A 25681-nucleotide genomic window follows, 5' to 3' on the forward strand; every position below is an offset into this window, starting at 1 on the left:
TATCAACATATTGCTTAATTTGAATGAAAAGAATTATGAAGTTAGTTTCATCTTATTCTCGATGTTGATGAGCGTTGTGTGTGTGTGTGTGTGTGGTCTAAATTAAAATTTTATCTCCAAGAAACCGCAGCCAGTTACTCTTTTTATTGAAAAGTTTGTTTATCTAATTAACTAGTCTCAACAATCTCAGATTCAAATGGTAATACTAATGATAATAACGGCAATAATAGCATGGTAATAACAACACAGCGTTCAGACTGTTGTGAAATTTTTTGATGAGTGCATACATGACTAGAGATAGGTGCACTGACACAACATCTTAGTCAACAACTGTCCGAAACTTCTCGGTTCACTTACAGGCACGACGATTAACACAACGAATAATGTGAAAAATTACAAATAGGATATCCTGTATCGAGTTAAAATCATAAAATTTCCTGTCAGGTGCGTTTGCATTCAACGTTTGAAACAGACAGTGAAAAGTAATCATGAAAATTCAAAATGAGAATCTTTTCGATTTAGTAATATGATTTTTCATTCTCTTCTCATAGTGGAGCAGCTCCCTTGCAGATCATTGATCTTTGCAGCAGGAACGCCATGAGGTAGGTCAGGAAAACTCCGAAGGAGCCATCTGGCGACGAGGTATGGAACCTGATAATTAGTGCGGAGACGGTGAGAAGGCGGTTACGTAAGCTTGTTGGCTTGCAGTCACAACAACAAAATAAAACGGGCTAAATAATGGAAATAAATAACAATTTCTAAATCCGCAGAGTAAATTTAACGTTGCTGTGACAACGAGAAACATGCTAGCTTTTCTATTCACTTACCCACGTACCTGAACACAATGACATCATTTCGTAAGGCATTAATAACTTAGTTGGTCACACGTAGTTCAACTCTCTATATAAAACTACATATTGCTACACAATAATATGAGGGTGCATATTCGTGTGACGGCTCTTTTATAATAATTTTAGTTTTCAGTTCATTTCACCATAACCTACTGAGATTGTAGTTAATTTTCTACGATAATACCAGAACGATGAACTCCACATGGATTTCATAATACTTGTAGAACATTGAAATTGCTGCGGAACGTGTTTAAGAGTTATATTTCCTTTCGAACTTCCAAATAGTTTACAACTGGCGCATATTTCCAGGAATTTATAGTAAAATATAAGAATGAAAAAACTGATATACATTTGAGGGAATCTCGATTTCCTCCGAAGGCCTAATTAATAACAAATGTTTCAGAAACCAGTCCTCAGAAATCATTTTACGTACGAGCTTAAAGCGAATCCATAAATTCTGAGGCTATTTCGGGATTTTAAACTAAAAATAAAGTTTTCCTTATAACACTGAATGTAGTGATATTCAAACTATTTTTGTGTGTATCTTGACACGCCTTCAAAAAATACACTGAGGTGGATGTAATTTACATTCAGCTGAAAGTAATTTCGCCACTCGAGCACAACTGTAGTATGTATGAATACCTGAGATCATTTTAAGCAGCTGATCGTAATATTTGTTCAATATTTGAGGATAGAATCATTGAGTCAAAGACGTAAATAAGGGTACCACATTTGACGATATTTTACAAAACAGAGTTCTCAAAATAACAGATCCTATACACTGATAACCACCTTATCATCGAGAAATGTCTATTTTATTATTAACACTTTTTCTATGCTGCTGAAGTATAAATATTTTCCAGGCTTGAATCCTTCAATGTCTTTAAAACAAGGTGTTTTTCATTTGAATCTTCTTTCAATGTAATTTTTTCCGGCTCACTATTTGAAGAAATATTCGTCTGTCTTTAGCATCTGCATAAATATTTATTTAAACTTTGTATTTTATACGTTAGTGCATTATAAAATTTTATAGTAAAATGATGAATTCAAAATCTATTTTGATACTAATTTTACCAGACAAATATTGAGTAAGATTTGGAAACAATGAAAGAAACTGTGTTAGTTTGATCACAAGACGACGAAAGTGACAACAAGCAATGTTTCAAATTTCTAGATTACTCTGGCAGTAAACAAGGTTACAAAATCTGTAGCCATTTTTTCTTTAGCGATACAAGACATAGTGACTTCCGTACTACAAGAAAAGTAGTCAGAGAAAACGCGAACATGAGGTTATTCACTAAATCTACCCATATTATCTCTATTAGACCCTAAATTAACGATATTGTTCGGTAAATATCAATTGCGAGAATAAGTTATTACGATGGATGGTTCTATGGCGATGGCCAAATGTCAATAATAACAAAAACAAAAAACTTACTGCATCATAAGAGTATGTCTGAAAAAAGTAAGACTTCCTGCCATAATAAATGCAAAGATCAGGTATCTTTTCGAAAGTACGATTGACCAAAGCACCTGTTAAAATCGACGATAGTTTCACCATAAAGCGACAGAACATAAACATTACAAATATTCGAGTAGCATGTTAACAGAACACTCATGTTTACAGGCCATGTTGTATGCAAAGAAACTAATAAACTCAGTTGAAGTTTGTGTTGTTACGAAAATCGTAACTATATTACTACACTAAATAAACTCATCAGGAAGACTTAAAAAGGGATTGACAAATACTGAATGTCATAATTCAGTCTAGATATCGAGGCAGAAGTATTTACCTGTACTCGAACATTTCCTTTTTATCCAGGTAATTTAATAGCTAACTTAAAAGCAAATCCTAAATTTTAAGTTTCCTAAGTTTTTGCGGCGAATTCCAACAAAATAATTCATTAACAATTTTTCGTACTCTGCAGCAATATCTACAATACTCTATTTCTGTGTAAAAAAATTAAATGCTGACCTTATATCTAAAAGCCAGAACAAAATTTCCTAGACATTTCACATAGGTTCAATAAATATATGTAGATGCCTGTACGAAGCTATGCGTAGGATGCTTCTTCAACTGAAAAATATTTAAACATTTTTCTTCGTTTCTTTCGCTGTAGTTCGGATGAAGAATAGAATAGCTCACCCGTAAGAACGTCAGAAATGTTACATGAAAACGTAGCTGTTGTTTCTCTTAACAATCTGCACCTAGGTAGCAACTCTAAAACGCCACAAACGAATCAGTAAACAACTTCGCTTCCATAATAAGAACGAAGTGCTGCTAGCTATCTCCTTCAGCGTATATCGAGACCTGTACGAACAACAGTGTTAGATAAACTTATGCAGGAGGGTCCAAAACATAAAACATTATTTCTTCTTACAGACAAATAAATAAGAAAACTACTACTTAATGAATCTGCGTCGCCCCTACGGGAGATACTAAGGAAACAATAAGCTACTCCCACCCCTTTTTCAACAGTTCGAACCCTCTTCAAGGAGCACTATTTTCATTTAACAGGCTATATACGCTACGGAAGAACCGCGAAGAGGTTGTCACCATAACACTGACGCCAGTTAGCTATACGAGAACATACTCATTTCTGCGCACAGTTGAGTGATGTACAGAGCTCACAGAATGTGCAGAAGGCAGAAAGTGCAGCTACCAGACTTACACAACCAGTGTCGATAAGGAGCCCCGGAGAAGAAGATATGCAGCCCCGCATGGTGCATCCGGGCGTCGAACCGACGCGCCGCCGCGCCAAAGCACAGCCAGGCGGGAGCACGTCGAGCCTTTGCACTGCGTCCTGCACTACTGACACTCGGGCTAAAACCTTCCCGAACAAAAATAACGCGCCTTTTCTCTCTTTTTTAGTTTCAAAAACATAATTTTACCCCTTTACCATTATGCATGTAATAGTCTAATCTTCTTACGGTTATTACTTATAAAAGTGGGGGGCAGTGCAATCACGATCAAAGTAACTCGAACAACATGAACGCAGTACTGGGCATCAAAAACCTTTAACTAACTATAATAATAATGATAATAACTCGATGCCGTACCTTTTGGCTGATATTATAGGCAGCAATTTGTGGTGTAGAGAGCGTCCTGAAAACATGATCCCCGCGCGCCGGGGCCCGCAACAGGTGCGAGTCCGCTGGCCTGCACACGTGCAAAATTAAACAGCGGCCGTCGCGTGCTCCTTGCCCGCGACATGACCTCCGGCAAGTAAAATGGGCCGCTCCCGGAATTCCTGCCTCACGCCGAGCCCCACTTTCCACTTAACGGCCGCTCGGTCGTTGTTGTTACGGCACAAAAAGAACAAGTTTCCACCTGTGCAGCATGTCGAGAAAACGTTGGCGTGATCAGTAAATAGACCTTGTCAGCTGTAGAATGTAATGACAGTACGAATCGAATGAAATACAAATGGCAATGAGAGTATGTTTCTGTTTCTTGGGGTATATTGCGAAAGAGTTAAGTCTCTTTCGGTCTGAAATTTGTGATGCAGTAAATAAGTGACAAACACTATACATTACAAATGTTGGACTACATACTAGACGTAAAATGAATTCTGCAATTGCAAACCAGGGAAGACTTCCTTGCAGCATCTTTTAGTTTTAAAATAATGTTCGTTCCTTTTCCTACTGCTGGTCAGAGAAATAGCTTTCGCTTACTCTGTCAATTTTACCGTTATTTCTAACGACTACGGCAAAAATCTCCGTATTTGAAATACCAGAGAAGTTAATACTCGCTCATTACGATCCAAAATGATTATTTTTAAAAAAAAACAGATGTACGAAGTATTAAAAGTATGATATTTCTATCGTTTATAGAAAAAAACGCTCTACTGTGTGTTACGGTAAATAAACGCTTTTAAACGAAATCACAAGTCTAAGTAGGGTCATCCTAGCACTTATTGAAAATTCGATCTACAGGAATTTGCGCATTTTCTTCACTTATTTGTCCATGGTGTGGTATTATCCGTTACAGTAACATTAGTCGCGGAACAGTCAAAAGCCTGGCAGTCCTCAGCATAGCAAATGAGACTAAAACTGCTAAGATACGTTTCCGCAGAGAAAGAACTTCCGTGGCATATGGCAGCAGCTACGGCTAGGCGGCGAGCAGGCGTGCAGCCCAATGTTTGCAGCTCGGACAGTGGCGCGGCTAATGAGTATAATCTCCCGAGCCCAGACCCCAAACGACTTTTGTCCTCATTATAAGTAATTTTCCAAATCGCAGTTGAGCTCGCGCAGTTTGAGCTCAGCTCGGCGGCCACGGTTATCATTAGGTGGGGAGAGAGGGCTGAGGGGGGGGGGGGGGCCCGGATCAGCTGTTGGCGCGTCCACGTCAGCGCCTCAGCGCCGGCGCCAACGCGTGCTTTCCACACACATCGCCTTCACTACCGTTCCAATCCCTGTCTGGCAGCTGCCTTACGATTCTCCACAGCTCCGCCAAATTATTTCAGATGAGTACCACAGAGCCTCCCATATCCATTTCACGGAACAATGTCTCCCCGCCGACCGAGGTGGCAAAGTCGTAAACACACGAGACCTCCATTTGGAAGGAACAGAATTCAAACCCCTGGTCGGCCATTCTGATTTAGATGTAGCATGCTTTTTCTGAATTAAGTCATTGGATTACAGGAAATCTTTCTTTTGCCAATGCCTTAGCAAATTTCCATACTCGTCCTCCGTCTTTTGAACTGTTGATCTATCTCTAACGACCTCGATGTCAACTGGAGGTGAAACTCTAACCTTCCCTCTTTCTTCCACGTAATGTCCTCTCCGAGTGGTATTTAATATCCTGTTCCTTATTTCTACAGAGTGGTTACATAAAAACTCTTCGAACTAAATATGAAGTACCGCAGGTTGTAAACGAAGGAACTGTCACCACTCAGGGCTGTTTGCTGCACCATTAATTCACTTATTCTCTTTTTCATTCGTTTCTTATTTACGAGGGCATGCTGAAAAGTAATGTGTCTGATTTTTTATGTGAACACTCTTAAAGCTTTTCAGATAAAACAAATGTTACTAACATTCTACAAATTTAATCTTTATGTTTACATATTTGCAGTCCTCTGCCACTAGAAGGCTAAGAATTGTAGCGCATAATATGGCAGTGTGTAACGTAACTATGTTGTTGCGTGAGAAACAGCGCGCTGTAATTGATTTTCGAATTCGATGCTTTCGTCCACACATGCAACACCCACTCCTTCAGTGTGACCATGTCAGAACACACACGAGCGCTGCGACATCTGCAACCATCCGATGCTTTGGGTTCACTGTCATCGATAATCTTCCATACTGTCCCGACTTGGTCCCAGTCTACACTATCTGTCTCAAAAACTTAAAGAATTCCATCAAGGACTTAACCTTAATACTCGTATTGATGAAGCGACGCAAGCAGAGGCGAGGTTGTGGTTCCGTCAACAGAGTCAAACATTTTACAGTGACGGTAGCAATTTCGTGTGTTTGTCGCTAGGGTGACTATGTTGAGAAAGAATATGTAAACATATTCTTGTTCGGGGTTGCCAGCAAGTACAGTACTGCTACGGGATGAAGATTGTTGTTGTTGTTGTGGTCTTCAGTCCCGCGACTGGTTTGATGCAGCTCTCCATGCTACTCTATCCTGTGCAAGCTTTTTCATCTCCCAGTACCTACTGCAACCTACATCCTTCTGAATCTGCTTAGTGTATTCATCTCTTGGTCTCCCTCTACGATTTTTACCCTCCACGCTGCCCTCCAATTAGAGAATTGTTTAATAAGCGCAGGACTCAATGGCCTTCTAAGGCCTGCAAGGTACCAACGGCGAAATAGAAGAGATGGAGAAATTTTGGTGTTTAAGGAAGAAAATCAACATTATTTCTTTTAACACAAACCTTAAAATGGAACAGACAGGTGAGAAAATGATTGCAGTATATCATTTACTCTCCATCAGAACTGTAAAGGGAAAGATTAAAGGATGCGTATAGTATTTTCAGGATGTCAATCACATTAGTTATATCATCTAATTTTGTACTTATACTTAGCTAGTGCCTGCAAAATTTCATGACTACTTCCACGACTCACAGGTACATGTGTGTATGTTAAATGGTTGAACGTAATATCCGACTGTTGCACTGCGCCATAGCTATTCGTGCTACGCTGTACTGGCTTCGTTATAGTGACAGTATTGTGCAACGATACGTTGTGTAATTCTGGGTGGTAGGATGTTTTGATGCTGGCGCATTCAAATAAATAATACCGATTATGCATTATATCGATCTTACTGGTGCTGAACTCGTGTCCTTTAAACTTGCAGTAATAGCCGGCCGGAGTGGCAGAGCGGTTCTAGGCGCTACAGTCTGGAACCGCGCGACCGCTACGTTCACAGGTTCGAATCCTGCCTCGGGCATGGATGTGTGTGATGTCCTTAGGTTAGTTAGGTTTAAGTAGTTCTAAGTTCTAGGCGACTGATGACCTCAGAAGTTACGTCCCATAGTTCTCAGAGCCATTTGAACCATTTTTTGCAGTAATAGTGCATGCGCAAGTATAAATATGTATTGCGTGGTCATGAACCAGGGCGTGCTGCAAAGTAATGTCTTCGATCTTTTCATGTGAAAACTATTAAAGCTTGAAAAAAAATACATTGTTAAATTTCCACATCTTTAGTCTTTATGGTCACGAAGTCCATGAAATATCGACTGGGAACGTTCTACCAATCGTTCTGTTTCGCGAAGACAGAAATCCGCTCATTGGTCACGGAGTCATTCGAAAACCGCTATGTGAACGGCCTCATCGTTGGAAAATTTCTTTTCCCCGGATGTTCTTTCAGATTGCCATCAAGATGAAAAACGTGTGGTGGAAATCTGGACTGTCTCACCCACGCTTGTGCGGACTTGGTCAAATTGTTGCCTGCATTTCACTGCAGATGGACGCGACATTGCATTTTGTTCCTGCACCGCTAGAATTTCAAGGTGAATCTGTCTGCACTTTCGACATTTTGCCCACAAGAATCGACTGCCCCCTGTACATCGGGTTTGGAATATGTTTCCAGTAGCCACGTCATTTTATTCTCACACTGTGAGGCACCTGTTATCCGTCCCGTGACAGAAGCCTCTCAGCAGAAAAGCCCGAACATGTACTCAGTCCTGACAATGCACCACTTTTGTTGCGCAATGGTCTTAGCATAAGACGACATGTGTAACTTTCTTTTTCTAGTCCTCTCGTGGTGAGGTCCCTAAGCCTACACACTACTTAAGCTAACTTAAACTAACTTACGCTATGGACAACTCACACACACCCATGCCCGAGGCAGGACTCAACCTCCGACGGGGAGAGCCGCACGGACCGTGAAAAGGCGCCTCATAACGCACGGCTACACCGCGCGGCCTTCTAGTTCTCTCATACTATGTACGCGTGTTTGTCCATTTTCCAAGAGCTACCGCAACTTGTAACTACGGGAGACACCGTCTCTACTACAATGCCCTAATCAAACACTACAACGAGTCAGTCTAACTTTAATTTTTAAAAAATTAAATCACTGTGACATTTGAATCTACGCATATTAAAACTACGTATCACGATTCATTAAAGCGTATTTGTTGTGTCAACGATAGGTAATCAGTATGATGGAAAGAAGTCAGTGAGGATTACCAATGATAGAACTGGGACTGTTGACAAAGACACGTACTTGGGCCAATAGAAAATTTTGAGAAGATAGACACGGAATGAAAAAACAGTAGAATGAAAGTATTTTCGATTTACTTTGAGAAACTGAACCAAAAAATGGCTCTGAGCACTATGGGACTTAACTTCTGAGGTCATCAGTCCCCTAGAACTTAGAACTACTTAAACTTAACTAACCTAAGGATATCACACACATCCATGCCCGAGGTAGGATTCGAACCTGCGACAGTAGCGGTCGCGCGGTTCCAGACTGTAGCGCCTAGAACCGCTGGGCCACCTCGGCCGGCAAACTGAACGCAAAAAAAACTTTCCTAACTGCCACAGTCCTGAATTGGTGGTCAATGCATTGTCCTGCTAAAAAATAAAGCTAAATTACTGAATTTTAAAAACTGGTCTGATTCACCAATTTTAGGACATGATCAAAGTGCATACTATTTATTTTAGAAAATAGCTGAACTATGTACAATATTTATAAAACTCGATGTCAAACACACAAAAATTATGAAAACAGTGCCGCTTAAATGTGAAAGTATAGGTCGTTGATGAATATAGACACAGCGATACATTGAAAACAAATATTATTGCATTCCGTGATGGAATAAATAGACACTTATTCGACACAGTAAGGTGAACTAGGATATTACATCAAATTCTAAACATAATGTAATCCAAAATTACTAAAAAAGACGTAAATTATTTCCGAAGAAATGCTTTCTTCAAGCAGACACTATCACCTGCTGCGAACATCCAGCAAGCTAGTGATACACAAAAAGTACATAGTGTAATGTATATGCTGAATTCGGGCGAAGCGAGTTTAGTTCGTTCTCTGAAACAGAAAAAAATAAAACTTGCATGTAATATATATGCTACATAAGGATTGAGGAGGATAAACAAAACGTGAAAATGGTACTTTGTTTACAAACTAATATTTGTATAACTGCTATGGAAATTGGACACTGCAGCAAACATTTTGTCGAAAAATTAAATACCGTTAACTATCTAGAAATATCTGCCCGGAGTGGACTTTTAGTTTGATCACTTAAAGCAAATAGTAGGAAAAGCAGAGGCCAGACTGAGATTCATAGGAATAAAATTAACTAAGAAACTCTTATACGATGCTTGTTCGACCGATTATTGAATATTGTTCATCAGTATGACACCCTCACTAGACAGGACTGGAAGAAAAGATAGAGACGATCCAACGAAGAAGACCGGCGCATTTCGTCACGGGATCGTTCAGTCCGCACAAAAGCGTTACAGAAGAGGTACTCAAAAAACTGCATTGGTAGACGCTACAAGAGATGCGTTGCCCATCACGCAAAGTTTACTATCGAAATTTCTAGAAATGAGAAAGTTAAAGAAACTGGAGCTGATATAGAGGCTTACTGACAGTCTTTCTTCCCACGCGCCATTCGCGAATGTACCTGTGAAGGGGGGATCAGTTAGTGGTACTAGACGTAACCTCCGCCAAACACGGTCAGATGGGTTGCAGGGTATTGAAGTAGATGTATAAATATGAGTGAAACGTAAGGGGAGTGAGGTAGCTCAACTCGTGGCTGTGAACAATGAAACTTAAAGGCACTGTAGAGGACAAGGGGCTATTTTTAGGAAATATGGTGCGAAATTGTGATTTAGTGTGTTTCAGTGCGCGATGTGCCAGCCTCACGGCAGGCGGCAGGGTCATCGGGAGCGTAGTAGCAATGGGTGCTGGCAGAAACATGATAGGAAACCGCAAGGTGGGCCTCACCCCCCTCAGTTAAACGGGGCAGGGGGTGGTGTGTCCACTGTCCAACACCCCCGGTAAGGATTAGTGCTAGTGCAGAATCAGTGGCAGACTTTTTTCTGACCGGCTTGGTGAGGGGCAGACCGTGCAAATTTTTATTGGATACCAGGTCTCAGGTATCCGTGGCGAGTAGAAATGTACTCGGTAAAGTAGAATTAAAACCACCACGCTGGGCGTGGGTGGGGGACAGGTGAAGTCACTCGGATCAGAGCCATTTTGAACTGCTGTTATACGCGGTCCAGTCACACCTCCTGTGTTCGACGCCAATGTGCCAAAATCACTCACAGACGGCAGCTGGCAGCACTAGCAGCGGAGGATATATAAAGCGTATCGGGAGGCAGGGGGAGGGGGGAGGAGGGAGACGCGGAAAACAGTCCATTCCCTGTCGTTACGGAGAGATTTATCTGATGTCCAAAAGGGCACGATCATTGGATTCCGGCCAAGGTTGGAATCATTTCCGAAACGGCTAAATTCGTAAATGTTCGCGTGCGTCCGTGATTAAAGCACTAGTCGACGACAATGTTATTGCATCTGGGGGTGAGGGAGCTTCTGTCGGATTATCGTGATATTTCACGAGGTCACGCTGAAACACTTGATAATATATGTTCGACTGTCATGAAATATTTCAAAGTTCGATGCGTTTTCCTTAGTCACCACTGTACTTGTTTCCCGTAACGTTCTCCAACGATTCCGATAACAGCCACCTCAGACCAAATGCAGTTATATCGTGGTCGGTTAATATACACTCATGCATCATAAATTAAGGACAATTGTAGAATGTAATGCCACACAACGTGGTTCTACACAAAACTGGCGCTAATAGCATAGGCACATAGGGAACACACACGACACAGATCTGTAAGCCCACAGTATTGGTGATAAGTTGAGAAAACCGTCCAGAAACACATGTGCTACAAAACTCCACTGTTTCCTGCGCATGTACCCCGACATCAGTATGGGATATGATCACCATGCACACGTACACAGGCCACACAACGGGTTGGCATACTCTGGATCAGGTGGTCGAGCAGCTGCTGTGGTATAGCTTCCCATTCTTGCACCAGTGCCTGTCGGAGCTCCTGAAGTGTCGTAGGGGTTTGAAGACGTGCAACGATACGTCGATCGAGAGCATCCCAGACGTGCTCGATAGGGTTTAGGTCTGGAGAACAGGCAGGCCACTCCATTTTCCTGATATCTTCTGTTTCAAGGTACTCCTCCATCATCCATCATCCATCAGGAGGAAGGTGGGACCCACTGCCCCTCTGAAAAGGCGGACATACTGGTGCAAAATAACGTCCCGGTACACCTGTCCTGTTACAGTTCCTCTGTCAAAGACTTGCAGGGGTGTACGTGCAACGATCATAATCGCACCCCACACCATCAAACCACGACCTCCATACAGGTCTCTTTCAAGGACATTAAAGGGTTGGTATCTGGTTCCTGGTTTACGTCAGATGAAAACCCGGCGAGAATCACTTTTCAGACTATGCCTGGACTCGTCCGTGAACAATTCTTGCGACCACTGTTCCGATGACCGTATACTATGTTCTTGACACCAGGATTTACGGGCTCTCCTGTGACCAGGGGTTAGTGGAATGCACCTTGCAGGTCTCCAGGCGAATAAACCATGTCTGTTCAGTCGTCTGTAGACTGTGTGTCTGGAGACAACTGTTCCAGTGGCTGCGGCAAGGTCCCGAACAAGGCTACCTGGAGTACTCCGTGGCCGTCTGCGGGCACTGATGGTGAGATACCGGTCTTCTTGTGGTGTCGTACACCGTGGACGTCCCGTACTGTAGCGCCTGTACACGTTTCCTGTCTACTGGAGTCGTTGCCATAATGCTGAGATCACACTTTGTGACATACGGAGGGCCCGTGCTGTGTTTGACCAGCCTCCTGTCGCCCTAGTATTCTACCCCTCATTACGTCATCAATATGTGTTCTTTGAGCCATTTTCAACACACAGTCTCCATTCGCACGTCTGTAAACGTCTGCACACCTACTCGCTGCACCGTACTCTGACATGTACGAACTCACCTCTGCGTATGTGGACTGCTGCCAGCGCCACCGTGCGACGACCGCAGGTCAAATGCACCGCATGCTCATACCCCGAGGTGATTTAAGCCCGAAAACCGGCCACCAGACCGTTGTTTCACGATGTATCAACATTATCCTTAATTTAAGAGCAGGAGTGTATAATGCATGACAAAATGGCACATCCAAAACCGGCGCCGAGGTAACTGTGGTGCACACAGGCCATAGATAACAGGGGTGGAAACGCCGGTTGCGGAGATGTGTAACGGCGAATAGAAGTGCACCTGTTGAGCAACTGACCTCCCCAGATCAATCAATGGGCTACCAACAGTCTCCACGACGACCGTTCAGCGAACGTTGCTGCGTAAGGACCTCAACAACAGGCGCCTGGTTCAATACCCCCGTGCTGACTGCTGTTTATTGGCGACGAAGGCTGGAATTTGCACGCCTGTACCGCAAATGGGCGTCCACTGGGTGGTGATAGGTGACCTTTTCAGATGCTCCATCAGATAGATGGCCTTTGGTGTGTACTGCCTTGCAAGAATCATCTGAAGGATCCAGGCCTGAAGAAGGAGCGTTATAGTCTGGGGAATGTTTTCGTGGCATTCCCTGGGGGATCTCGTCATTCCGGAAGGCACAGTGAATAAACACAAGTATGTATCCATCCTGGGGACCATGTCTGCCGCTCTACGCAGTTTGTGTTTCCTCTGCACGATGGCGTTTACCAGCAGGACAATGCAATGTGTCACACAGCTCGAAGTGTACACGAGTGGTTCGAAGAGCACCCGGATGAGGTCACCGTACTCCCCTGGCAGCCAAACTCTCAGGATTTAAACCCAGTCGAGAATATGGGGGACGACCTCGATTGGGCTGTTCGCGTCATAAATCGTCAACCGAGAAACTTAGCGCAGCTCGCTACAGCACTGGTGTCGGTACAGCTCCTCATCCCTGTCGGCACCTTTGAGAACCTCACCGAGGCTCTTCCTGCATGTCCGCGCAGCAAAAGATTGTTATTCACGCTTTTGACAGGTGGTCACATTAATGTAACTGGACCGTGTTGTACAAAATGGGCGGGGCACACAGACACAAGAACCGACAGAAAGTGGACAAAATGAACCTACTGGTAAATCAGTTCAAAACATCAGTACGGAGCTGGATTATACTTGGACAGGGAAAGCTCAATATCGTAATACGAAGACAAGTTTAGAGGAAACTTATATTCCAAAAATGGATGATGACTAGCTGGAATTCAATTATAGTGTGCATTTATTTAGAGGTTTAAATTTCTGTAACATCATTTAAAATGCTGAGGTAATACGTACAAAATCGTGAGCCACAGCTGCCGCTCGAAATGAGTGCCGCCGACCTTGAAGCATCCTCCGGAGTCCCTCTGATTTCCTTCAGCTTATATCTATCGTCCTCACGCGAGACGTGAAACGTAGAAAGTAGAATCCTCTTGCAGTCTCAAACATTGATTCTGTAAGTGTGCGTAGTATCATTTTGCAAGAAGAGTGTCAGCTATTCCTAAGAGAATCCTATGTATGATCTACATCTACATCTACATGACTACTCTGCAATTCACATTTAAGTGCTTGGCAGAGGGTTCGTCGAACCACAATCATACTATCTCTCTACCATTCCACTCCCGAACAGCGCGCGGGAAAAACGAACACTTAAACCTTTCTGTTCGAGCTCTGATTTCTCTTATTTTATTTTGATGATCATTCCTACCTATGTAGGTTGGGCTCAACAAAATATTTTCGCATTCGGAAGAGAAAGTTGGTGACTGAAATTTCGTAAATAGATCTCGCCGCGACGAAAAACGTCTTTGCTGTAATGACTTCCATCCCAATATCTGCCACACTCTCTCCCCTACTACGTGATAATACAAAACGAGCTGCCCTTTTTTGCACCCTTTCGATGTCCTCCGTCAATCCCACCTGGTAAGGATCCCACACCGCGCAGCAATATTCTAACAGAGGACGAACGAGTGTAGTGTAAGCTGTCTCTTTAGTGGACTTGTTGCATCTTCTAAGTGTCCTGCCAATGAAACGCGACCTTTGGCTCGCCTTCCCCACAATATTATCTATGTGGTCTGTCCAGCTGAAGTTGTTCGTAATTTTAACACCCAGGTACTTAGTTGAATTGACAGCCTTGAGAATTGTACTATTTATCGAGCAATCGAATTCCAACGGATTTCTTTTGGAACTCATGTGGATCACCTCACACTTTTCGTTATTTAGTGTCAACTGCCACCTGCCACACCATACAGCAATCTTTTCTAAATCGCTTTGCAACTGATACTGGTCTTCGGATGACCTTACTAGACGGTAAATTACATCATCTGCGAACAACCTAAGAGAACTGCTCCAGAGCGTTTCTGTAATATTGTCATCCTGTCTGAACTTGCAAGCAACAAGTATGTCAGGACGACGGTGGTCCACTTCTTCAACTCGATGTCGCACGGATCCCAATACTAGAACTGCACTAAAGGGAAGATAACACATGATTCTCGTACTCGCACACCTTTTCAAACGGCAACTGATCCTCAACCGCGTTTTAAATACCTGCGGTGTGTTGATATTTTCCTTCAGTTTCAAAACTAGCGTCATGTGCGATACTCGTGGCTGTTATCACACGTTAATCAGCCTAACAGAACATATAGAGGTTTTAGGTTTTTTCTTTCACAGGAATGACTGTACTAGTTGGCTAGATATTTTACTTCATATGTTTATCCCTTGGAGCTGTAGATTTTGTGGGCGTGATATGATTAGATTAAATTCGATTGTTTTATATATATTGTTAATTCCGTAAACTCAAAATTAGAAGATAATGGAAGATGTGGAACATGTCACAGAAACAGAAGTAAATAATACATTTCTATAGTGCTTACAAGAGCAATGATATGGTAATTTTCTTTGCATATGTCCTAGGGGAAAGGCCGTTAATGATGTACAAAGAAGTACTTTTTATATAATTCCATTAAAAATGTTCACGAAGCTTATCACAAAAATGTAAATGCTACAGTGCGCAAGGTAATTCCAAGGTTGTTGCAACCAGTTATCGTGACTGATGCAGTAAAATAATTAAAAGAAGCCGTTGGTAGTCCTTACACAGTTTCGTCACTGCGCTGAGGACTTGCGTAAGTTACATACTGATCGTTACTCCTGTTTTTTGAGGTTTTAATAATACACACATGAACCGTTTCCATTAAGAAATTATCGATGAAATACTATAAATCAGCCGCCAATAAAATCTTTGGTTTGCTCTTAATCTATATTTTGTACACAGCAACATTTTTTTATGACTGCTAATAAGTTTACGAAATTGTGAGTCCCTGAATAATGTAAATCTCCTGAATAAATATTTGTTTAGTCGTTTCACCGGTTCTGCGGTATGTTCGCCCCTATTGAATTTATTTTCGAGTAATATCCATATGGAAGGTAGAAACTTCTTACACATTCTCAACTGTTTGTAGTGGGGGTTCTAAACGTATACACTTTTTTCTGTTTATTGTAACGTTGCGTCATCTGCATACAAAACAAACTTAGCATGTGCCAATATTATTGGCGAAAACTCATTGTTATGAGAATACATGGGAAAAATAAGGGTATTATGGAAACATGTATTAATTTGTCAGTTGGGTAAAGACTGATTGAGGTGACCCAAAACTCCGTTAACTTCTGAAAATGCTGTAATTCACGGGATAACGTAGGTAGAGATATAGAAATTGACACACATGCCTGAAATGGCATGAAGTTTTCTTGAAACCAAAAGCGAGTGCAAAAACTGGTCAATAGATGACAGTGGACAGCAACTCGTCAGTGGTGCCGCATGCGAATCGTGTATAAAATGAGCATTAGTGAGAGAGGGGGTCAGATCACTCCTAGCGTAGCTGGATAAACACTTGCTACACGAGTGAAAGATCTCTTGTACACACCATTTGGTGAGAATCGTGTGCTGAACCGTCACGTCCGTCATGCTTGGCCTCCCAGCTCCCCAGATCTCAAACCGTGTGAATATATGGTTGTGGCGTTACCCGAAGTCGCAAGTCTACCGCGATAGTCCTACCTCATCAGGGACGCTAAAAGACACCATCTGACGACTATTTCTCACCACAAATACTGATACGCTGCACAGTGATGTTCACGACATTGTACCACGACTACAAGTATTACTGATGAATGACGGCCGACGTATTAAGCATCTGTTGTAAAAAACATCGCCTTTGATAAAAATCAGTTGTTCCGCTCATTATTGTTTCTGTATCATATGAAGTGCCATCAGTTGGACATTTTGTGCACTTTGTTTGGTTGCAATAAAACCCGTCGTTTAAAGTATGTGCGCCAATTTTTACCTTTCTATCTACATTATTTCGTGATTTAACTCAGTAATACAAGTCAACAGATAGAAACTGTGTGTGTGTATGTCTTACGGTAGCGTAACTCAGTACGCGGAAATACCCAGATTATATTCATCCAGTTACAACAAACATGACACATTATTTCAAACCTTTACGAATCTTTTTCTCGCTGGCACCCTTCACAAAACGATGAAAGGAAGAAGGTTTGCCGCTTACTACATTCCGCTGTTCATGTTGTAATACTACTTTTTAATTTATTGCTTATTTACTATGAATTCTATTCACAACATATTTTGCGGATAGTATCCGCATATACCACTGAATGTACCTGCAAAATTATATCATTCTACGACACATCGGTCAAGAGATATGATGTCATAAACATTGAGATGCGTGAAAAACTAGCATTTGGTTTAAACGGGATAAAAATTACCCAGACTGTACTCATCCAGTGTTTAGTAATGAAAGCACTCAGCGATTTACAACAAACTTTACACATAATATCAAACCTTTTCTAAACTTTTTATAGCTTGCATGCTTAACATCAAATGTTCTCCTCAAAACACTTAAGAAAAACAAAATTTTAAGTATCTACATTACTTTTTCAGGAATGTTTGGAGTGAAACAAACTTGTGCCCGGAAATAAAACCCTCATTTAACAGAAATTTACACACCCTGTTCTCTTATCGTCACGCATGTAGGTACTATGGCCAAAAATTCAACACAGTAAACCAAATTGGAAACTCCTTAAGGGGATACGGAATCACCTATCCCCGCAATGTTAATATATGCCTACTATAGGGAACATTTTCTCACAAACTACTGGAGACAGAGAGGTAAAAATTTTACTGTATGTGCATTCATATGTTACAACAATACTGAAACAACAGTTTATTGTCAAAGTATTTTCTTACAGAGATATTGTACATTTATTTTTAAGTAAATTTTTTCCATCGCTTTTTACTAGACTATCACCCCTAAGTCTTTTGTAAATCAAGTAATTAAAAAATCGTTGTTTCAGTATGTAATAGGGACCTATGTCACTACGTCATAAAAATTTCAGACTTCTAGGTTGACCAGTACCTGAGATAATGTTCCTAGATGAAGTAAAAAGTAAACTTACGGGAAACGGAGAAAGAAGATTAAAACATTCCTGATCCGTAGCTAATACCCCCTTCACAGTCTTCATAATCATCTTCAAGTCTTCTTTTGGCACCCCTCTGCACCTGTCTTGCTTTTTTCACTAATGTCTTGATTATATTATCAGCATGCCTTAGTCTGTGCTGATCTAAAAAGAACATAGCACGTACCGTACGGGAACCAACACACATACCCAACTTTTGAAGGACCTGGCATTTAGTTATATTTCCAAGATTGAAGGTTGCCACAGCATCATACACACCAAAATGTAGTGTATTAATTCCGACAAACACTGTTTTTGGGAGACGATGCCATATCACACTATTCAAGCACTCGTTGGGGTTCTGCGTTTTTCCGTGAAGACATTTCATCAGAAGACTTCTGTCAGCCAGATCTCTGAAAATGGGCTTTATTTCTGCCATGATGGCTGATGGTAGACTGTGGTGGTGAATGTATTTCTCTCCTGTTGTTAGTCCCCTATTGTATTTACACCAGCTGTTTTCACCTTTGGGGCACAAACCATGTTGTGGATGCTCATCCGTGGATGCGGTGTGGAAATATAAAGCCCATATAGCTCTCCTCATTTCTTCAAGATTGCCTGTATTTTGCCTGATTGCAAGGCCATAGCAGTTCTGAATGTGGTCTATTATGGAATCAGTCAATCTTCCTCTGCCATCCAAGGTTTTCCCATCATCTAGTTTTTTCCCTTTCATAACTGATTTTAACCTTCTCAGCCTGGCACCCATTCTCTTCTGCACATGTCCTATACATTCAAGTTTGCTTATATTTACACTGTTCCCATATGGTTTGCTTTCCAAAACTTCTTTGAATGCTTTAGAGTCACCATCTCCCAGATATTTGACATAGCGAACATTATACCACTGTGAAGAGCGATGAAAAATTTTCTTCACCCCAGCAACCTCCATGCCACCACTACTACCATAATAATTAGCAATACAGTCATCACTGTGTTCATTTTTCAGCCTGCCTGTGCACCTACAGTATTTAGACATTATTGCAACATCAATAACCTTGCCAGTATCAACACTAGTTGCTGTTACAACACCATTGTTGGAGGTGTGGCCCCTTTTCTGCCACGTGCCATCAAACGCCACTGTGAGGTCACGACTGCCGTCATTTTCTTCCACTGCTTCTTCCACAGCAACCTGCATTGACTTCTGTGCTACATCTTCAACTGCAGATCCTAGTACATAATTGTAAGCTTCAAACTTTGAAGGTGCACTTGGAAGATTTAGAACACCACATAGCATATCACCAGCTGCTTTGCCCTTACCAATTGCTCGCAATCCATAAACTAACCTAATATTTACACTATAAAGTTCAGTTTTCTTGTATCCATTATTTACAGTTACTGAAACCGAACTTGGAAACTTACAGCTGTATTTACAAACACTGCATATTAAATTAAACTGGGCAGCCACGCCAACATGGGATTCTACTTTCAGAGAAACGTTTCCATGACATTTTTTGCAGCACAAACTGTTTTCAAGAGCTTCACACAATATATTCGTATCAATGAGTTCAAAAACTTCATTCCCTCTATCAAGTAAATTATATTTCTCTTCCAAATCTCTTAGTTTTTTATGAGAAGCACTGTTTTCATTTGGTGTAAGTTCGTTCGGCAAATCAGTAATAAGTGGATTCACATTTTCCAACAGTGATGATGATGAACTGCTTTGCTTTGCTAATGAATCATTATTTCTTTTCTTTTGCCAGTTCACACGCTTTTTAAATACTTTTGCTTTAGCTCTAGGCATTTTCACTGCGAAAAATGAAGCACTAAATACGAAATAACTCAACAACAACTACTTTCTTATATCACACTGTTTACAAAACAGTCCCGCCACAAAGTCAAAGAGTAACTTGAGGAAACCAGAGAGAAACATTTTCGGGCAACTAGTGTATAAATAGTCGCTGGAAACCGGGATATTTGAATTCATGTCACTTTAAAGGTACTGCCAAAAGGTTCATGGTCAGCCACGAGAGACGTGTATAACTAAAGCGCAATACCCGATCTCACAAATATATAAAAATAAAATAGTTATAATTGTAGTAGAGCTATGTATGATACGTCATTTTAAAGAGGAAACATGGCAGAATATAATACGCCAATAAAAAAAAATTCGATTTTTTAACCCAAAATCCGATTCCGTATCCCCTTAAGTCACACAAGACACAAAAAGAGAAATTTCGATATTTGGTAGGCATTCCATATGCCCCTATTACCGCCTCACATCTTTGTGGCATGCTTCTGACAAGTCTGTAACATTTTCATGTGGAATTTTTTTTTTCCACTCCTCAATAAGGACCTCTGGAAGTTGTTGAAGAGTCTGAGGCGCTGCAGGAAAGATCCGAACTTGTCTATCAACTATAATCCATACATGCGTAATAGGACTGAGGCTAGAGCTAAGAGCAGGAAAGTCTAATTTTTGAATCTCGAGGTCCTTTAACGTTTCCATGGTGGCTGCTGCTGAATGCGCTCTCACATTTCTTGTTTCAGAGTAGACTGGGGACCCATTAAAACTGCAGTGGGCATAATACGGCCCATGACGTACCTGTGAGCATTAAGTCGGCCTCCGAGTATCTGAAGAACCAATCGCCCATGAATTGTGATGCCACCCTGACACCATGACTGAGCCACAACCAGATGTGTCCATTTCCAGGACTGCTGCTTCATTATAACGTTCACCATGACGACGACATACACGTGTAAGTCCGGCTCATAGTGTTAACCGGAATAGGTAAAACAATTCATTACGTCAGTGGCGCAACTGCCAGTACCTACGTTTCTCAGCAGATCGAAGTCGATCTCTCCTGTGCCGAGCAGGATACGTGTCTCGGGATACGTTGCGTATTGTTTGGTCACTGAAACTGTAAGCAGTTGCTGCTCTTACATCAGTTTGTGGGTCACGGGCAGTCGCAGTGCGCCAGCGTAGACAATAGTTAACCACACATCGGCCGTCTCTGGCCGATGTTTCCCGTTTTCTTCCTTGTTCTGTATTTGTTCTGTATGTACCACTTCACGAAATCGTTTCTAAATCCTCCAAACAACAAATGAAGCCACATTAAGCTCTGTAGACACTGCACGAATATTCCAACCTTCCTGAAGTAATGTCACTGCCCTACACGTCCTAACTCAATCAGATGCCTCATGTTGACTGATGAAACGTACACAAAGAGCACAGAGACGCACTCGTTACTTACGCTCATTAGATGGCAGAGTGAGACATTGCTCGTCCATTTCACTCTCTGACATAACACGATACATTTCAATACTGCCACTAAGCCATAGCTTTCACACGTATTGTAGAGGATTGTTCTAATTAATTAAACACGTCGGAAGATTAAGAGGCACATTATATATCTTAATCATGGGCTATGTAGATGTTACACACTATCAAATTCTTGTCCCTCTAATTATTTTGAGCAGTGTATTTAAGAGACCACCTCATCTGTAAAGTAATCAGAAGCTTAACCAGTTTTATATATGTGAATTCGATTCTTTATAGAATAGGGTGTTGACTGGTGTTTAGATAATCTTCTTCGTATCGGAACTCTTCAGAAATTCAAATATCCAGGTTTTGAGTAACTTTGTAAACATGAAATTGGAGTACATTTTGAGTGCATGTCCTTATTCTAAAATTATGGCTATGTCAATAATAAAATGTAGCAGAAGTAAAGAATCTTTCTTCTCGGTAGATCTCATGAGACAGATGGAAGGCAACTGTTAAAGTTAGATTAGGCTACCAGGTCAAAACTATCACGAAATCAAGTGTCAGCATTCGTCAGGTCACACAGAACATCGAAGTCTTTTAAGATTTTCATGAAAAAGATGAGGGGCTTACACTAGCATCAGCAGGAAACATGGTAGAAGACTTTTTAGCATTTGAGATCACCTAGATGGAATAGCAGCAGCAGAAGTGCGCACAAGTGTGATTTTTGTGTAGATGTTTCAATAGTATTATTGGCCCTGGGCTAATTTTCATCTAAAAGTAATTCGTTAAACTTCGGTTACACGATAATTCAGTCTAATCTAAAAGCCGTAAATTCGACTAAATACCTAGGTATTACAATTACGAACAACTTAAACGGGAAGGAACACATAGAAAATGTTGTGGGGAAGGCTAACCAAAGACTGCGTTTTATTGGCAGGACACTTAGAAAATGTAACAGATCTACTAAGGAGACTGCCTACACTACGCTTTTCCGTCCTCTTTTAGAATACTGCTGCTCGGTGTGGGATGCTTACCAGATAGGACTGGCGGAGTACACCGGAAAAGTTCAAAGAAAGGCAGCATGTTTTGTATTATCGCGAAATATGGGAGAGAATGTCACAGAAATGATACAGGATTTGGGCTGGACACGAAATGCCAATCACAAACTTTCTCCTCCGAATGCGAAAATATTTTGTTGACACCGACCTACATAGCGAAGACCGATCACTAAGATAAAATAAGGGAAATTAGAGCTCGTACGGAAAGATATAGGTGTTCATTCTTTCCGCGCGCTATACGAGATTGGAATAATAGAGAATTGTGAAGGTTGGTCGATAAACCCTCTGCCAGGCACTTAAATGTGATTTGCAAAGTATCCATGTAGATGTAGATGTAGATGTAGATGTAGATGTAGATGTACATCTACGTGACTACTCTGCAGTTCACACTTAAGTGGCTCCATCAAACCATCTTCAGACTATTTCTCTACCGTTCCACTCTCTTATAGTGCGTGGTAAAAATGACCGCGTGAATAATTCTGTACGAGGTCTGATTTCTCTTACTTTATTACGAGGCTATTCGGAAAGTAAGGAACGATAGGTCGCGAAATGGAAACCACAGTGAAAATGAAAACTGTTTTATTTGCAACAGTTAGCTACAACATCTAGCTGCTTATCTCCATAGTCGCCGATCCGACTTAGACGTTTGTCGTAGCGTTGTACCAACTTTCCACCAAAAGGAAAATGTTTGCGGTTGAAATTTCGTGAAAATATCTCACCGCGGCGAGAAAGGCCTTTGCTTTAGCGACTGCCATCCCAACTCGCTTATCATATCCGTGATTGGCCCCTTAGGGTTATGGCTGCCACGGAGGGGAATGAATCCAGTGAGCACTCTCTGGGCATACCGGGAGGAGTCTTTCCAGACGTGGAAAGGCTGTTTCCGGATCCATAAAGAGCGCAGGGTGTGGTGCAGTCAAAAAAATGGCTCTGAGCTCTATGGGACTTAACATCTATGGTCAGCAGTCCCCTAGAACTTAGAACTGCTTAAACCTAACTAACCTAAGGACATCACACAACACCCAGTCATCACGAGGCAGAGAAAATCCCTGACCCCACCGGGAGTCGATCCCGGGAACCCGGGCGCGGGAAGAGAGAACGCTACCGCACGACCACGAGCTGCGGACTCTGGTGCAGTCAACTGCAGACGGTGGCTGATGTCGAAACTAAAGAAATGTGTCGCTTTGGATCGGAAGTCATTCTATCTGATTTCAGGCGGCTAGCTGAAGTGGTAAAGACTGCCAGTGTTGCTTGCAAGATGAAGGCGGAGCTCATCATCTGTCGCATCGACGGTCTCCTTTGGTACAGTGCCGAGTGGAGCGTACGAATCAGAGGCTCAGACGGTTTTGAGACCGTGTAGGCTGCAAATTCCTAGACTTGCACCATAGGGTGGTGGGTTTCCGGGTTCCGCTTAACAGTTCAGGGGTCGAATACATGCAGCAAGCGGTTACAAGGGTAGGGTGGGCAGTGCAGAGAGGACTGGGAGGTTTTTTGGGATATTGGGATAGAGGGTCTCGGGAAACGACAGAAAGAGCATCAATCTAACAGAGTGCAGGAAACACATAGGAAAGTAGACCTAGCAACAATCGGTATTGTAGCTGTAGATTGTTGTAGCTGTGTTGGAAAAGAACCAGAGCTCCAAGCACTAATATAAATCGCTGAAGCTCAAATATTTATAGGTACGGAAATCTGGCTCAGGCTGGAAATACGGTCAGCGGAAATTTTTACAAAGGACCTAACCGTGTTCAGAAAGGATAGAGTAAATACATTTGGTGGTGAAGTGTTTATTGCTGTCAGAAGTAGTTTAGTTTGTAGTGTAATTGAGGTAGATAGTTCCATTTAATTAGTATGGATATAGGTTATACTCATACATGACAACCGGAATAAATTAATACCTGGCCGTTTTACAGACCCCCCCCCCCCTACTTAGATGATAAAGTTGCTGAACGGTTCAAAGAAAACTTGAATCTCATTTCGAACAGATACCCCACTAGTTCAGTTATAATTGGTGGCGACTTAAATCTATCTTCAATTTGTTGGTGAAAATACATGTTTAAAGTCGGTCGTAGGCGCAAAAAGTCGCCCGAAATCCTTCTGATTGCATTCTCAGAAAATTATTTTGAATAAATAGTTCAGCAGCCGACTCCAAGTATAAATCGTTCCGAAAGCATACTTGAACAAATACGGCGCATCATTACCGATACAGGGATTAGTCACCAAAAGGTTCTTGTAGCGAGACTGAATACCATAATGTCCATTCTTTCCAATCTGACTATGTAGTGTAGACGAGATGTGTTTCAAATTCAAACAAATAGTCTCAACGGCAATTGAGAGTTACATAACAAATAAATTAATAGGAGATGGTACTGATCGCCCAAGGTACACAAAACAGACCGAAAAACTGTTGCAGAAGCAACGGAAAAGCATGCCAAATTTAAAAGAACGCTAAACCTCCAACATGGGCGAAGTTTTACAGCAACCAGAAATCTAGCCCGAACTTCAATGCGAGATGCTTTTAATAACTTCAACTACGAAACTCTATCTTGAACTCTGGTAGAAAATCCAGAGATTCTGGTCGTATGTGAAATACACAAGCGGAAAGATGCATCAATACCTTCACTGTGCGATAACAATGGTGATGTTACAGATGACAGTGCCACTAAAGCAGAGTTACTAAACACAGTTTTCCGAAATTCCTTCACCAAAGAAGACAGGTTCCTTTCAGAGTATGCTGACTCAATAACTCCATACTTATCAATCATATAGAACCGCTCGTTCGTCGAAAGATCGATATTTAAAGACTGTTGTTGCACAGGTCACGCCAATACCCAAGAAAGGAAATAGGTGCAATCCGCTGAATTACAGACGCATATTATTAACGTCGATTTGCAGTAGGCGAAGATGTCTGATTTCTCTGTAGTGTCTCAGGTAAAAGGTTTTAACGAGTATCTATGATAGTTGCTTCATCGTTTGTTTTAAATTGATCGAGTAGGCACAGTTCCTTGTTCTACTATTTTAGGTGTTGTGTGGTTGTAGCATACGTATTTTACCTACTCACACTCTGCTCTGAGGCATCCGTCTTTCGCTGTTTTGTGTGACAGTGTGAGTGGACCAGTCCCAGGATGGCTGCGGATTCTGTTTTCTAATTTATATTTTATTCCATGCTTCTAACAACTCATGCCCTCGTTTATACTCTTTTAATTGAGTACGGACGCTGATGACCTCGCTGTTGTGCGCTCTATACGTACCATCACACGCACCACCTCGACGAAAAGTATTTATTGATAAATTGCCAACAAGTATTCAGAAAATATCGTTCTTGTGAAAAACGACTAGCTGTTTATTCTCACGAAGTAGTGAGTGCTGTGGACAGGGGACGTCACATTGATTCAATATTTTTGTTTCCAAAAGGCTTTTGACACAGTTCCTTACAAGCGACGTGTAATCAAATTGCTTACTTATGAAGTATCCTCTTAGATGTGCGACTGGATTCGTGATTTCCTGTCAGAAAGGTCGCAGTGTGTAGTAACTGACGGAAAGACATCGAGTAAAACAAA

At 41.6% G+C, this 25681-nt stretch overlaps 1 protein-coding gene across 4 annotated transcripts in view; it reads right to left on the reverse strand.

Annotated features, from left to right (window-relative positions):
• Positions 1–4057, reverse strand: part of LOC124723130 — a 134870-nt gene extending 130813 nt beyond the window's left edge. For 2 of the 4 annotated variants that reach the window (XM_047248319.1, XM_047248318.1), the window contains exon 1: positions 3912–4057. In XM_047248319.1, the coding sequence (XP_047104275.1) occupies positions 3912–3967 (56 nt within the window). In that variant the 5' untranslated portion in view covers positions 3968–4057. Of the gene's footprint in view, positions 1–3514; positions 3652–3911 lie in introns of those variants that run through there. The other 2 variants (XR_007006511.1, XR_007006512.1) reach the window with 2 other exon arrangements.
• Between the last annotated feature and the right edge of the window lie 21624 nt (positions 4058–25681).

Source organism: Schistocerca piceifrons, chromosome X, assembly GCF_021461385.2.
Source record: "Schistocerca piceifrons isolate TAMUIC-IGC-003096 chromosome X, iqSchPice1.1, whole genome shotgun sequence".
In the NCBI taxonomy this organism is placed as follows: domain Eukaryota; kingdom Metazoa; phylum Arthropoda; class Insecta; order Orthoptera; family Acrididae; genus Schistocerca; species Schistocerca piceifrons.